Source organism: Mandrillus leucophaeus, unplaced genomic scaffold (assembly GCF_000951045.1).
Source record: "Mandrillus leucophaeus isolate KB7577 unplaced genomic scaffold, Mleu.le_1.0 Scaffold116, whole genome shotgun sequence".
NCBI lineage: Eukaryota > Metazoa > Chordata > Mammalia > Primates > Cercopithecidae > Mandrillus > Mandrillus leucophaeus.
In genome coordinates this window covers 2,624,199-2,641,622 of record NW_012099876.1, presented here as the reverse complement: position 1 = coordinate 2,641,622, position 17,424 = coordinate 2,624,199, and the positions used below count along the sequence as shown (strand labels likewise).

General features: G+C 35.2%; 1 protein-coding gene across 1 annotated transcript in view; it reads right to left on the bottom strand.

Annotated features, from left to right (window-relative positions):
• PLCB1 (phospholipase C, beta 1 (phosphoinositide-specific)) overlaps positions 1 to 17,424 on the bottom strand; it is a 765,482-nt gene that overhangs the window by 148,353 nt on the left and 599,705 nt on the right. Inside the window, exons 19-23 of the mRNA XM_011998595.1 lie at positions 16,931 to 17,085; positions 13,725 to 13,889; positions 11,867 to 11,966; positions 10,764 to 10,868; positions 9,639 to 9,748 (exon numbers count right to left, since the gene is read on the bottom strand). Of these exons, the coding sequence (XP_011853985.1) occupies positions 9,639 to 9,748; positions 10,764 to 10,868; positions 11,867 to 11,966; positions 13,725 to 13,889; positions 16,931 to 17,085 (635 nt within the window). The remainder of the gene's footprint in view (positions 1 to 9,638; positions 9,749 to 10,763; positions 10,869 to 11,866; positions 11,967 to 13,724; positions 13,890 to 16,930; positions 17,086 to 17,424) is intronic.

Genomic DNA, 17,424 nt, shown 5'->3' with positions numbered 1-17,424 from the left:
GCGGAGCTTGCAGTGAGCCGAGATCGCGCCACTGCACTCCAGCCTGGGCGACAGAGCGAGACTCCGTCTCAAAAAAAAAAAAAAAAAAAAGAAAGTTTGGATCTGATGGCTAAGCAGCAGAGAATTAGGATTTGGAGGATTTAACTGAATGGTTAACATGGTAAGTGAAGGGTCTTTCAAATATCATATGTATTACTGGGCTATTAGAGGTGTTGGATCTTGCTTTCCTCGTCTGAGTCATCTAAAGAGTGCAGTTCCTTCTGTGTAGCTGATTAGGATGACAGCATCTTCCTTTGGATGGTCACCACATGGGTAAGAGGCAAGGCCATCAATTTTTCCAGCATATTATGGGTGAGTCTCATAATTTCATCATGCAGGAATCCACTCCACTGAGGACAAATATTGTCATAAAGTAGCTTTGTTAGAGCCAGCCTTTCCCTTAAGGAGGAGCCTCTTCAAACATGAGTACAAATTGTACCTTAAATTTCTATTACTTGAATGAAATTAGATAATGTATCTGCCTCCTATTTCTAAGAAATTCAGAATCATTCTTACAAACTTCATCCTGCTATATGCCCTCCCAAATATTTAGGAGTGAAGTATACTGATGTTTGCAACCTACTTTAAAATGCATCATATTGAACTAAGATGGATTGATAAATGGATAGAGGGATTTATATGTGATCAAGTGAAAGCATCAAAATTTTAATTATGGAATCCAAGTGGCTGATATATAGGTGTTCTTTATACAGTTCTTTCAATGTTAGCTTAGAATTTTTCATAATGAAGTATGCCAAAACTCCTAATTTTGAAGAGTCTACCAGTGTGAGTTAGAAGCAAGAGACAGCTTTAACGAGCTGGATAAATTCATCTGTTGACTTCTTCATTGACACCAAGTAAAGCCCTTTTGGTGTTTTGCACAGTTACTGTCCAGCAAGTTCTTCCAGCGGTAACTGGAGCATGGATTCAAGTGAATCTTGACACAGCATGGCTGTGTCATCATATAAGCACTCGCATGAGTCATCAGCACTCATACGGTATCATTTTGTTGAACATTAGTAACAACTGCAATTTTACATGTAGATGTATAAATTTTATAATGTCACTCTCTTCCTCCAAGTTGTAAGGGCTATGAGAGCATCTGATTTTCCTCAGCATTACACATATAAGGGCCATGAGAGTGACTGACACATAGTTGTGTGTGTTTTTTTTTAATTGAATGAATGAATGAATGAATTCACATTTATTTTCCTGCTAGTATACAATAAATAGCTATACTATTAATGGCTACGTCCTGAAAGTAAAGAACCACCTAAATGTTAGGCTAAAATAAAAAAAAATTTTGAATGAATGAATAAATCAATGAATGAAAAGAGTGAAGATGCTGCTTTCTGCTGTCTGTAAAAAGTTTGTATTTAATGCATAATAGCAGCAGGTTATTCAGAAGTCTATAAAAGGGTAAAGGAACATAGCTCTGCTGACTCATTTATACATGTTATATATATAAACTTTAATATATATGTATATAAAAAAGTTCCTACCAACTTTAATTTATTAGAAGTGTTTTGATACAGTTTCCAAAGAAATCAGAAGGATTAAACCCTTGGCTGTTAGGTAGAAATCATGGATTTCTCTTTTTAAAAGAAAGTAGACCAACAACTCTTTACATTAATTTTGTGGAAATATATCTTTGAAATTAATTAGGTCAAATCATTTGGTAAGGACTACGGTCAATCGCTCACAGGACAAATTCTGGATAATTCTCACAAAAAGTGTCTCCTGGAGCCCTTCCCAGGTTTCTGTGATTAAGCCGACATTTTAGAGTGGATGGAATTAATGGGTTTCATCTGGGGAGAGCCACGCTCTTGCAAAAGAAAGATGCAGGACTTCAAAGCAGCAGTTCTTAATGTGTGGTCCCTAGACCAGCATCAGCTTCACCGCAAATTGTTAGAGATGCAAATTCTTGGGTCCACCCCAGACCTACTGAATCAGAAACTTTGACTATGACGCCCATCAATCTGTGTTTTAGAAAGCCATCTGGGTGAGTCTGGTACATGCTAAAGTTTGAGAGACCTGCTACTCCAAATATGGTCCATGGGCCATAAGCATCACCTAGAAGCTTGTTAAATATGCAGTGTTTTGTGATCCATTATGACAGAGCCACTGAATCTGAATCTGCATTGTAACAAGATTCTCAAGTGATCTGTATGCACCTTTAAAAAAATAAATTTTATTGTGTATATTCAAGACTTACAACATGTTATAAGATACCTACATAGAGTAAAATAGTTACTATAAGGGAACAAAAGACATATCCATCATCTCACACAGTTACCCATTTTGTCCCCCTGTGGCAGGAACAGCTATAATCTACTCATTTAGAAAAAATTCTGACTACGATACACGATTATTAATTATAGTCCTCATGCTGTACATTAGATTTTTTTACTTGTTCATCCTACATATTTCCTGCTTTGTATCCTTTGACCTACATGCCCCCCATTTCCTACACCTGTATGCAAATTAAGATTTGAGAAGCCCTGCTCTAAAGCCGAGTGAAAAACTTCATCATTAATTGAGAGCCATGATTTTATAATCGGACATGACATGGATATTTAAGTTACTGTACTCATACCTATTTTAGGCAGATGAATCCAAAGTCCCTCATTAGAATCCACTGAAATTTTAGAAATTTTTATGGAAGATATTTGCAAAAGCAGTTGAATTGAACCAATCATTGACCAGTTTCAAGTCACGTGAATGAATGGTCTTTTCTTGATACTTATTTAAAAAGACCCTAGTTCTTCAACTTACTGGCCATTGATATTAGGCACTAAATCACTCTACCATAATGAGCAATTGTTCCCTTCTCTAAAAATGGAGATTACTACGGTTTTCCTAGTTAAGACCCAGTTTTATCCAAGGCATCCAATGGAAGTGCATTGCCAAATCTGTACAGTATAGAAATGAACGAGATGGTGTCATTATTTAAAGGAAAGCCTTTTCTTTTTACTGTATTGGATGCTTTAAAGTTCAGGGATTTTGATAAACTATTGTTTCTATAAATTAATATCTTGCAAATTTATTATTTGAGGAGGAAGATTTGAAGGAGGAAGAAGTTTACTTAAAGAGAATCCAAAACGAGCTGTAAACCTCATCTTTGATTCTTCATCTTTGATTTAATGTGAAGTTCTTAATTGTGAATGAAATATCAAACTTCTGTTTTGAATAATTAAATGGTATCCAAGGCCTTGGGCAAAACATTGTAACCTTATGAAAGCACTACCTTGGATTCTATTGATGTCACATTATTTTATTGGCGAAATTCATATCATTATTCAAATAATCAAATTGGGGCCATACACTGAATTAGGAAATATTTACCAATTATTTTATTTTATTTTATTTTATTTTATTTTATTTTATTTTATTTATTTTTAAGAGACATGATCTCTGTCACCCAGGCTAGGGTACAGTAGTGCATTTACAGCTCATTGCAGCCTCTGCCTTCTAGACTCAAGCGATTCTCCTGCCTCAGGCTCCCGAGAGCTGGGACTACAGGCATGTGTTAGAACACTCAGCTAATATTTGCAAACAATTTTAGATGAATTTCAGCTCACTCACAAGAACATGTGAGTCAGACAATATAAAAAGTAGGCCCTTTGGAATAAATAAGCTTTTAGTATTACCAAACAACTTTTCCTTTTCAACATCAATATTACACAAAGACCACTCACACACTTTTACTTGCAGGATGCAAACACAGACGATGTTGGGAATTCTTGTGAACATTTTTGGCCTTGAGGGCTGGGTAAGGTTTGTAGTGTCGGGGACTCTGTGTTAGAGGACAATTTTCCCAAGTATGGAAATGAATGCTTGGCAGATGAATACAGCTTTTGTAACTTCCAAGTTGAGGGATATGTATTTTGGACAGCCAATGCACAAACCAATCAAATAGAACCCACAAAGATAAACCTAACTTTCTGAAGAATAAGTTCTGACAACATCCAGTGATTAAAGGGGGAAAATTCTTGATATTCAACTAAAAATTCAATCAAAAGATGTTACTATTTAAGGTAAAGGTCTTGTACCCTGTGCTCTCTCATTCAGGTAACCTGCTATGGAGGACAGAAAGATGAACGAAGGGCCCATCCTTGCTAAAGGTTACCAGAAAATTACAGCTTTGTTACAGAGGTGATGCATGTGTGGTGAAGATGCTTGTTAAACTGTGCTCCAAGGACCAGCAGTACCCCATCATCGGGGGCTTATTAGAGATGCTGAGTCCCAGGCCCTACCCCAGACCCAGTGAATCAGGATCAGCATTTTATCACGATGCCCTGGTCTTCACACTTAACGTGGAGAAGTGCTGATGTGGAACATGAGTTGTAGAACCCAATCCTTGTAGTTAGGATTTCAATCCTAACTCTTTTCTTTACTAATAGTGTGGCACAGGCAAGCAATTTAACTCCTCAATGCCTTAGTTTCTTCATTTGTTAAATGGAAATAATGGTAATTAGGACATCCAGAGGTTTTAAGACTTAAGTGAGTGAATACAGTAAAAGCTTCATGGCCAGGCATGGTGAATCACCCCTGTAATCTCAGTGCTTTGGGAGGCGGAAGTGGGAGGATTGCTTGAGCTGGGAGTTGAAGACCAGCTTGGGCAACATATTGAGACCCTGTCTTGATCAAAGAAAAATAAAATAAAGGGCTCAATATAGTGTTAGATATACAGTAAGCACTCAGTATATTTTTTTTTTCTTTTTTTTTTGCTCATTATATTTATTTTTTCTTTACTTCTCTAACATTAAAAAAGTCACTTTCAAATATTGCATTTATGAGATTATTATCACAAAATATTTCCTAATAAATGTATGAGATATTTACTTTTTCCTTTTATAGGTATTTTAAAGACAGAAAAGAAAAAATGTGTTATGATATTTCACTAGGCATCTCTGTAATTACATTATTCGGTCTATAAAACATTTAAAAAATTATTTTTAAAAATGTGCATAGAGGTCAGCCACGGGGGCTCACGCCTGTAATCCCAGCACTTTGGGAGGCCGAGGCAGGTGGATTACCTGAGGTCAGATGTTCAAGAAGAGCCTAGCCAACATGGTGAAACCCCATCTCTACTAAAAAGATAAAAATTAGCTGGGTGTGGTGGTGAGTGCCTGCAGTCCTGGCTACTCAGGAGGCTGAGGCAGGAGAATTGCTTGAACCCGGGAGGCAGAGGTTGCAGTGAGCCGAGATCACGCCACTGCACTCTAGCCTGGGCGACAGAGCAAGACTTCGTCTCAAAAAATAAACAAACGAAAATTTACATAGGAAACGTGCTAGAAGGATATACATTAAAAATGTTAACAGTATTTGCAGAATTAGAGGGTTTTAAATTTGTATTTCTTTAGTTTACTATGTTTTAAAATTTTTCTACATGACTTTTTATTTAGAGGAATTAACTGTGAATGTTATACCTCGTTAGGATTCAGTAAAGCACTTATTCTACAACTTGACTAATCTACCACTCTGAATTTACAAAGACAAAATAAATCCAATAACAAATCTTTATTATTCCTTCACTTCCAACCATTATTCAGACAATATGTAACCTAATATATATTATACACATAACATATGTATAATATAACCTGAATAATATATTTTTGCCTTATCTGAAATGAATATGTATTGTTCAAATCATGGGGGAAAATTCCACTTTCTTCTCTATTTGGTTTATAAATTACTCTAGGAAGATAATTTATAAGACTATTAAAAACCTGGTAATATTTTGCAGTCCAATGAAGTTTTTAATGTTCAAACAGAAATGACCTTTAGAAGCATCACATTAAAATGATGATACTAAAAAAGTCTTTGATGCTAAAATAGTGTCTCCAGTGCCTGCCATGTCCTAGATAGAATTTTCTTCAGAGAAAACCACAGTTACTTATTTTCAATGGCATCATTCAAACAAACTTACATTATTCCAAGACAAGAAAAAAGACACACTGGTGCTCCAAGTGTGAAATGACTTTTCTTTCCTAGCATTACATGTTAAGGGCAAATGATTTTTTTTTTTTTCTTGAGTTGTAAAAATGAGGCCAGTGAAGAGTTTAAACATGTCAAAGGAAAAAAAATCGTTATTTTCTGTTAGACCAATACAGAGTCTATGTGATTCAATGCCTCTAAAATTATTTCTAAAACTGAAAAATGTCCGAATACTGTCCAAGTTTAAACAATATTATACATTTCTAAAAATGCTTTCTGCTCACCTTTAAGAAAAGAACAACAAAAATAAGAGTGACCTGAAACTACTTCCATAGTTTTGTACATTTTATTCTCCTGAAATACCTTTTTGATGGTGCAAAGATAAGGTTTTCAAAGGACATCAATTTGTAAAAAGAGTCCTACAATCTCAAAGGCCTTATGTCTCCCGTTCTTTAGGGTGACATTTTCCCCTAGTCATTACAGAAATTGTCTCTCTGAAGCACCATTAGGAAAATGTTCCATTATGAGACCTTTAGCTCAATTACTATATCTAATCGGAGCCATACACTGAATTAGGAAATATTTACAAACAATTTTATCTCATTTTATTTTATTTTATTTTTAAGAGACATGGTCTCTGTCACCCAGGCTAGGGTATAGTAGTGCATTCATAGTTCATTGCAGCCTCTTTCTCCTGGACTCAAGCAATTCCCCAGCCTCAGGCTCCCGAGTAGCTGGGATTTCAGGCATGTGTCAGCACAGCCAGCTAATATTTGCAAACAATTTTAGATAAATTTCAGCTCACTCACAAGAACATGTATGTCAGACAACATAAAAAGTAGGCTGAAATATGGTAGTGTTGAAATGTTCTCTTGAAGCAAGTGCTTATTCCTTAGACACAATGGCTAACTAATAGGCTAAAGTTGATAATCTAAAAAGTATTTCCTCTAAATACCGAAAATACATGTAATTTCACTTGAAAATGCTTTCATTTAACCTCTATTTCTTACAGAATAAAATACATCCAGTTGAAAAAAGACATTCCTGTTTGTTTCTTTTTTTTTTTTTAACTTTTATTTTAGGTTCGGGGTACACATGAGGGTTTGTTATATAGGTGTGTCATAGGGGTTTGGTATTCAGATAACTTTGCCACTCAGGTAATATGCATTGTACCTAATAGGTCCTGTTTTCTATTTAGAGAAGAATGCTATTAATAGTGATTTATTTATATCTATGTAAATTATCCTTACCTTTAATTATACTTTATTAAATATGCTATTAAGTAAAGCAGGAAAAAGAGAAAAGAATTTGAGAACCTTTGGTGGATTTCCAAAGAGAGAAATTAATTTCATACTGATGTCCATATGAGTAAAATGAAAGACTCATAGAATAGCCTTAATCTTTTAAAGGTCATGGAAAAGAGAAAAAGCACTATTATCGTTGAAGAAATATCAGAATGAAAGATGTAAGTATTGCCAAATATTTAAATTCTTAATTAACTAATTAAGAATTAATTCAGAAAGAGAACTCATTCTTGTATTTATTTATAAAACAGCAAGCTACTTAGCATTGCTAGTTTCCCTAGAAGCAGAAGTGGACATGAGGATTCTTGAGCACATGAGTTACTGAGAGAATGGTCTCAGGAAAAAACTGTAGGGAGGTGAGGCAAACAGGTTAAGACAGGAAAGAAGGTAAGTCGAAATGTGGCCTCAGGCAAACTCCAGTCTCAGGCTGATACCACAGGGCGCTTGGGTGCACGAACTACAACACAGAAGTTGCCCACCACAAGCAAGGGGCTGAGCTATTATTCTCCCAAGTGGGATTTATCCCAGAGATGCAAGGATGGTTCAACATACGCAAATCAATCAATGTGATACATCATATCAGCAGAATGAAGGGAAAAAAACCCATATGATCATTTCAATTGATGTTGAAAAAGCTTTTGATAAAATTCAACATCCCTTCTGGTAAAAACTCTCAAAAAAACCCTACCTGGGTATAGAAGGAACATGTATCAGCACAATGAAAGCCATATATAACAGTTCAACAGCTAGTATCAAACTGAATGAAGAAAAACTGAAAGCCTTTCCTCTGAGATCTGGAATAAGACAAGGATGCTCACTTTCACCACTGTTATTCAACATAGTACTGGAAATCCAAGCTAGAGCAATTAGACAAGAAAATGAAAAAAGGGCATCCAAATTGGAAAAAGTCAAATTATTCCTGTTCGCAGATGATATGATCTTATATTTGGAAAAACCGAATGACTCCACCAACAAGCTATTATAACTGATGAACATTCAGTGAAGTTGTAGAATTAAAAATCAGTGTACAAAAATCAGTATGCCTATATCAGAATATCAAATGCAACCCATAACATATATGCCAACTATGTACCCATAAATAAAATAAAATAAAATAGTGCAGCATTGCAAATATCCAATAATTGGGGGCTTAGTAATTAAATTATGGTGGAGCTACATGATAGAAGGTTATGAGTTATTAAAAGTCATGTCATAGAAGAATATTTAATGACATGGACAATGAGATACTTAATACTTTTATTTTCACTTACAACACAAACTATGAATATTATCCCATTTTATGAAAGAGTAACAGTTGTGCATAAAAAGGCTAGATATGTATACACCCATATTCACAGTGGCTATCTCTGAGTGGATGGGATATTTGAATTACAGTTGATTTCTTTGTTGTTTTCTTTTGTCATTTTTATGTTTTAAATTTTCTATGATAAATCTAGAATGCTTTTGAAATAAGAAAAGCATTACTTAATGAACAATATCAACTTTAATAGACTATCTAACTGAACTATTTAATGGATAACTATTAGTTACAGTTATTAAAACAATTTTCAAGATTTTTTCCCCCAATACTGACAGTTCTCCATTTTCTATCTTTTTTCTCAAGTTTTTCCTCTGAATAAAATATGAAAATAGCAAAATTTTATCACTATTTTTAATATTAGTGTCACCTTTAATAATCAAGCTATAATTCACTTTTTTAAAAGCAAAAAGACTGCCAGTCTACATAGAAGCTTTGTATTTTTAAACTTCATTTCTACTATTTTTAGATCCTTCCTTAATTATGCTTTGCATTGTGACATCTAATTTGGAATAATATATCAATTATTTGGAGGACATACATTATAATATGTAAATAAACCATCTAATAATGATAGTAGACTCTTCATGGCTTATACTATTTTCCAGGTATTGTGTTACATGTTTTACGTATTATAAAAAATCAAAAAAGCACTTTGAAAATCCTGCGTACTACATTAAAGACAAAGGGAAACCTTAAATGATTTGATGATTATCTTCCTTTTTAAGTGCCTTTATCACCTTTAATTGGCATGAAATCATGTAGAAAGTTTCAATGGAAATAGCAAGATGTGTACAGTTTAATTTTATCACAAGATAAGATGCTCATGGTATCCACAGAACACCAAAAGAAAATGAAATGTGAAAAATTTAAGTCAGTCATCTAGATGTTCTGTGACATGATGCTGAACTCCATGAAAGTGTTCCAATGTGCTATTTCTTCTCCTGAGGTATGTGATATTACCTAGACAAAGCCAACAAGTAGGTGTGGAAATCATGCTTAATGCTGTATGTGAGATTAAAACACCCTCTCACCTCTTTCTTTACTTCTTCTTCATCTTCCAGTGTCAAAGCAGCCAATTGCTTAGCTCTCTGCTCCATCAGGTTCACATACCGGATTGGGTTTGATAAAGCTTCAATGACATCTAAATAGGGAAGAGACATTTTAGATCAAAGGTCCTGGAGGTATTGATTATCCATCATTCATCTACTTACTCATCTGTCTGACCATCAGTCCATGCATTCATTCATCACCCATCTACCCACCCATCCATCCATCCATCCACCCAGTTATTATCCATCTTCCGTTCTTCCATCTACCCATACAACTATCTACTCCTCTAACCAACACTTTGAACATGGACAAGGGTTAGGACTCTGTTGAAACTTCAGGAAGAGACAAATTAAGAGTTTAGTTCTGAGAGTCAAACTGGAGAGGCTTCAACTCAGGATCCTTCAATACTCTTGATTCTTTAGTTTCTTTTTGAGGGGCCTATCCATTCCAGCAATGGCCCACACAATTGTCCTATTTGGCTCAAATGATGTTTCATAAATGGAGACATTTCATATAAAAAGCCTGCTTTCCAGACTGTTGAGATAACCCAATGATTTGGCAATATAGTTATTTGAATGGCAATGCCTAGCTGGAATGAGTTATGGCTGCCAGCTTTCGATGGACCATGTGCCACAAGCTTACCATGGTCTCCAGTACTCCCCAGTGTCTTACACCCAAGCTACTTGGCACTATAAGCATTTATGTTTATGATTCTTGGTTAATTCCTTAAATTTAGGATGTCACTCATGAGAAGAATCAGCATTCTAAAATTGGTGGAAGACAAATTCAGTGTACAGACCTAGACATCTGTTGTAATGGATAACATGAGTTGGTAAGTGCTGGGCCCATGAGAATAAGACTACCAGGGAATAAATATTCAAAAAACTGAGGTGTTGTGATCTTAATTAAAATACATTAAATTAAAATGTATTCACAATGGCTCAAGCAATTTACCTCTAAACACACATACGAAAATAGGGGTAATTCTGAAGCCAGAATCTCCTGCTTTGTTTGGTTCAGTTTTCCTTCCACTAACCCAAAAATATATGGTGACCCAGACAGAAATGCCCCTTTGAGTAAAGGGGTATTTGAGTTAAGTTGTTTACCTGCATATGTGTCTGGCACATAGTCTTTCACTTCTATGTAGACAAAGACAGCAGGCAGCATCAGAGGCTGGTTCCTTTCATTCCTTAGACATATATAGTGATAGCCTGGAAGGTGAGAATAATGCTGTGTAGCACATATTTCCTTCCCAATGTTAGTTATAAGTATGCACATCTATGTGACGAAAGCATGTATTTCAGGTTACTTTAGATGAAAAACAGGTCACTTTTTTCATTTTAATAACAGTTATGAATGATAAGGTATTATTTTTCTCATCAGAAAAGAAAACATTCATTGTGATTTTTTCCTTTCCAACCATATGTTTTTTTTCCCTACAAAAGAGAATTTAAAATCATATGTCATAGACTGAATTATTGATCAAAACTTGCCCCCATAACAGAATTATACTTGACATGAATTCTTTTTTTTTTAATTGTTACTACTATTTTTTGTAGAGACAGGGTCTCACTCTGTTGCCCAGGCTGGTTTCAAACTTCTGGCTTCAAGAGATCCACCTGCCTCAGCCTCCCAAAGTGCTGAGACTATCGGGGTGAGCCGCCATGCTCAGCTTTGACGTGATTTCTTGACTTGTGCTTAAGCTCTGCTTTGGTCAACAGTATATTAGTATTTTGGTGTAAGCACAGGCTTAAAATGCTCATGCAGAATTAGACTGGCCCTCTGTATTCCAATTGTCTGCCAAGAGAAGTCCATATTGTGGAAGGAACTGCCACTTCAGCCTGGGCCCCAGAGTGAGCACGTGTGGGACTGACATAGACCCAACCCAGAACCTGAAGCACAGCTATGCTGCTGAGCCCAGGCTAGATCAGCCAAACCTGGTCAACCCACAGACCTATGAGCATGAAGATAAATACTTGCATATAAGTTTTCAGATTGTTTGTTACACATAATTATTGTTGAAAGAGTTGACTAATATGTTAATACTACAACATGCCACAAAAACATGTAACTAAATCTCATAGCTCTTGTTATGTAACAAAATTACAAAGCAGAAAATAGTTTCCTAAATCATTTTCTAGTAATATTTTAAGCAGTGATGATTTTCTTTGCAACTTTGATTAAAAGTTTCTCAGCATACTATCCATACCTGGCCGAATGGCTTGCACTGGCAGGATACGGTGGCCAATGAATTTACCTCCTTCTTCATAAACTGCTATTCTCAAACAGGCCAGAGTAGGAAGAACCACCTACAAAGGACATTAAGGACACATCTGGTTATACGAATGAACAATTCCAAGAAATAATTAGAAAGGTATTATTCATCAGGACCAGCTTTTCTTTTCTTTTTTCTGTCTTTCTTTTTTTTTTGAGACAGAGTCTTGCTCTGTCACCCAGGCTGAAGTGCAGTGGCATGATCTTGGCTCACCGCAACCTCCGCCTCCCAGGTTCAAGCAATTCTCCTGTCTCAGCCTTCTGAATAGCTGGTACTATACAGGTGCACGCCTCCACGCCTGGCTAATTTTTGTATTTTTTTTTAGTAGAGACAGCATTTCACCACATTGGTCAGGCTGGTCTTGAACTCCTGACCTCAGGTGATCCACCGCCTTGGCCTCCCAAAGTGCTGGGATTACAGGCGTGAGCCACTGCGCCTAGCCAGGACCACCTTTTCAGATCCAAGTAGAAGTTTCTACTTAGCTACTTTAGACAAAAAGTTGAGATGTTGCCTTATAAATTTCATTGTCAGAGGAGAAGACATGGGTTGTCAGAGATAGGGCTTCATCTGTGTTTTATCACCTTGCCTAAATGAGGCATTTGTTAAAAAAAATAGGCTGTTTTATTTTTACATGAACATTCTCAATGTGGAAATGACAAAAGTTCTATCTTTAAACAAAAAGAGTTCAGTGGTCTTATCACCATGTGAATATTTCATTTATGTTTTCAAAGCAAATTACTTTTGCATCTTCAAAGTGACAGCAGAAAAAAGTGAAAACAACTACCACCGAAAAACAAGAATAACTTTCAGGATAACTTTCAAAGTACAATTGCTTTATAAATTTGTAAATTCCCATAGTAAGCAACGAGCAACTACTCATTTCTTTCCTCAGTGTGAAACATCTAAAATATGCAGTTATATCTCATGTCAAGAACATGAAGTCAACTATCTCTTTAAAAATGTATTGTTTACAAAACCAGCAAACTCACATTTATTGAATATTTTCATTGTGCTAGATATTTCTTAAGCGTGGTTAGCGTATTTACTTACGGAATATTCATAATAACCCTAAGAAGTAAACATTATAGTAAACATTATTATTAAACTCAGTTAACATATGGAAAAATCTCAGAGCACAGGGAGTTTCCATATAGCTATTCTCCTTGCAGAAGACTGGCTTTGTAGGTATTTTGGCCAGAAAAAAAGCAAAGAGTAGGGTAAAAATTCTACTTCCCACTGAACTTACTTTCTTCCTTTACATGATAAGCATGTGTGAAGAAGATTTGCTTTTTGGTGAAGAAAGAGAAGGGCCCAGTTGAGTGTGAAAGGTTTCAATTTTATTAGATGGAACCCAGACAAGATTGAATGACCAGCTCTCAGAGGCTAGAGATTTTGGGGAATTTAAATAATATTCCTTTTAAAGGACGTATGAATTTTCTTTCTCTCAGCCACTATATTATTCCCTACTTCCACTCTACTTCATTTGAGTTATAATTAAAAAAGTATCATTTATCACTTGTACTATCAGATGATAGGAGTTAAATGTATATGTTTTTATGGCTGTCCATTTGAGGCATACTAGAATGAATTGATTTACAATACAATTCTGAAAATCCAAACAAGTGATCAACAGAATTATTGAAGAGTTTTCAGAATGGCTTTCAAAGGGTAATTGCTTTATAAATGTGTAAATTTCCAAATTAAACAACAAGTAATTCACCATTTCATTATTTTCTCAGTGTAAAACACCTGAAAATGCAGTTATAACTCATATCAAGAACATGTGACCAACCTTTTTGAACACAATAGGTTCTTCTTCCCAGACAGGATTCACAGCATTTCCTTGGGATGTCTTGGTCTTAAATGCCTTCCTCCTTGTATCCACAGGCAAACCAAACATATCCACTTCCACGTAAGTCCCGACTTTCTTATCAGAAAGAAACTGACCTGATATAATCTAGAAAATAAATCAATCAATCCATAAGGAGTTTTGATATGCAAATAACACAGACATAAGAGAATACTTTAAAGAGCCACAAATGCTGCTGGCGAATGTTGAATTATAAGCAAAATGGAATAGAAGCAAGAGTAGAAATATGATTTCCCTTTCACTTAACGGGTTGTGATATGGTTTGGTTCTGTGTCCTCACCCAAATCTCATGTTAAATTGTAATCCCCACACGTTTGGGGAGGGACCTGGTGTGAGGTGATTGGATTATGGGAGTGGTTTCTCTCATGCTGTTCTCATGATAGTGAGTTCTCACAAGATCTGATGGTTTAAAAGTGTGTGGCAGTTCTCCCTTTGCTCTCTCTCTCCTTCCCTCGTGTGACATGTGCTTTGCTTCCCCTTCACTTTCCACCATAATTGTAAGTTTCATGAGGCCTCCTCAGGCATGCAGAACTGTGAGTCAATTAAACCTCTTTTCTTTATAAATTGCTCAGTCTCAGGTAGTTCTTTATAACATTGTGAAAATGAACTAATACAGATTGGTAGAGGGATATTGAAAATGGTAAGGTTAGAAGGAGTCAATTAATAAGACAAAGTATTGTAGGAGGAATAAATGAACAAGTATTCACTTTAAACCATCAAGATCAGTTTATTGGTACCCCTAATCTCACATGGTGTCACCATCTACAGTTAGGTATTCTTTGTCTAGCTACAGAACTAATTGATATTATAGACTTAAAAGAGATTTTTAATATTACATATTTATAAATGTCTTCCAGGTCTGCCTCTGTTTCTGTCCAAATTTTCAAAACCTGAGGTATCCATTAGCTGTCATAAAGGTTAATGGAGGCAAACAAGATGTGCTTCTGCTGTATACTAGGAAGGTGAACAGCAGGAAGCAAGTGCCGACAGAGCAAACCTGGTGAATCCGGGTTAGGTGGTTACAAGAAAGTTGCCTACTAGTCAAGAACTTTCTGAGCTCAAGATTGTGAAAAGGAACCAGCATTACGGCTGGGCTCACAATCTGAGCTCAAGATTGTGAAAGGGGACAGAATTATGGCCGGGCCAGAAATCAGACAAAATGGTGGCGTGAGAATAGCCATCAAAGGTTGAGTAAAGTCAAAGTCAGTTACATGCTGATGTGGTCAGAAATTCTGAGTAATGTGAGAGAAAGTCATCAGGAAGGCTCTCTGAATTTATCCTGGGACAACTCATTTCCCCTGTATGTTCTCTTTGGCTTGAGTGCATGGGACCTGCTAGCAACAATCTCTTTGTTTAACTTGAGGTTCTTCGTGAGAACCATGTCTATAAAATGAGCAGACAGTTCAAAACATGTTTAAAACTTCTAAGTTATAGAAGTCCTACTTGGAATTCAGATGCACAGATTTTGTGTGTTTAAGATGTTTGACCAAAGTAGAGTCCTATACTAAATTCATGACACTAAACCACAACGTTCTCATCAGTAAAATAGGATGGTACAACATCGTGTAAGCTCATAAGTCCATTCTGACATTATAAAATCTATGCCAGAAAATGAAAACAAAGGCATAATTGGAAAGTTATGATCTGCATCTTGGCTCTAGCTATAATGTGAAAGGTAGGGCTCTACTGCAGTGAGGACTGTCCATTCTGGGGAGACTGACAGCTCTGGAACAGCATCTCTGGACAGGAGCAGCAGGTTACACTTGTCTGGGGCTCAGTTATTTCCCCTTCACAACTCAACATACTTTCCTGCTTCTGTGTCATTGTTTTGTAATTGCTTACTGTTACAGTAGAATTTTCAAGACAAAAAAAAAAAAGCAAACAAATACATTCAAAACAAGACGAATCTACAAACCAGACAAAAATGTTATTAATTCAACCGAACTGTAACAATTGAAAACGATTCTAAAAGCAGCATTCTATCAGTACATGAAGCTTATGAGTTTATCTTAATCACACCTGACAGAAATTAAACAGCCTTTTCTGAAAACAGTTTCCTAAAATAAACTCTAATTCTGCCAACTTGAACTCTTTATATATGTGGCTTGAAGTAATTTCAAAAGATATAATTATGAGACACTTCACTGAAATTTTATTCTTTAAACCCTTGATATAAAGTGACAAAAGTTTTAAGGTAAAAATGTGCTCAACTGCTTAGGGTAGAAAGAAATTAGTGAAGCTGTTGTAGAAAGTTTTTTACATAGTTTTTCAAATGCCTTTGTTTAAGGTTAATCAAAAAATTGCATTTATGTCCATTAAAAAAATTTCTTAGTTCTATAGTTATTCAGTTAAACAGAAAACAGACAATATTTTTGAAAAGCTTTAACAATGAAGAATCCATGTAAAAATGTATTCTAAAAAATTGATTTTCCTTTCACAGTATTAAAAATATTTTCTGATAGCTAAAAAATTATATCTGCTATAAAATCAATTTCAAAGAATAAAAAATCATTTGGAATTATTTAGGGTTAGATACACATATGTATGTATATATATGATTTTATATATTTATGATATATGTATATGTATATATATCAATATATACATAAATATTTAATGAAATAACTCTTCTATTTAAAGATCATTAACATGTGTTTTAAAATCTCTGAATGCTCTGGAAGATTTTAAAAAACCATTTAAAGTAACTTGAAAGCTTTTGTTTAATATTTGATAATTTATTGAGGGAATGTTCTTTCTCTAATTTTGCTAAGAACCAAAGCGGGGGAAAAAAGACCAGAAAATCTCTCCAATATGGGCCACTAATTATCATGTAAATTTCACAGTAGGATAGTTACACCAAAAAAGAGAATTGGTTATGACGAGTCTCTCTAACTTATTTTATTGATTTAGAGTCCGATTTTTATCATTAAGAATGAGATTCAGTCCCTTTATCTTATCCATGTGGCCTACGAAAACTTTTAATGTGTATTTGATCTTTAGAGAAAAAAAATGTAGGAAGAAAGTAGAATCATTGCTAGTTACTAAATTTGTAATGACTAAGCCACTTCTTTATGCAATGTAAATTCAACACTATTGTTAGGAACGCTTTTGTGATGGGGAATACATACCTTAACAGACAAAGTGTTTGCCACTATCCCATCTACGATGCCTTCAGTAAATGGATCAAAATGCTTGTCAGGCCTCCTCATGAACTCTGGCTTCAATCTATAGCCACTCTTTCCGTTGTATTCATACATCCCCATATTTATTTGCATAGCCAGGTCTGAGTATCAAAAACACAAGCCTTATTGTGAGTTTATCTATATTTGGGATAAGAAAGTAAGATTGTAAAGTTAAGTTTATCACGGTCTACTTTTATGACTGTACTCCTTTAGAAGAGAGTTAGTTATTGTAGAAATGTAGAAAACACAGATAAGAAAAAAAATTTACCTGTAATCCCCAAATCCAGAAATAATCACTGCCAACAGGGGGGTGTACAGTCTGCTTTTCCACTTCAAATATATTTTGACATACAGTATGTTGATTTCATTTAATATTTATCTGCCTTAATTATAACAGCTTTCTCAAATTCCTTTGATTAAATATATTAGAATAATATATT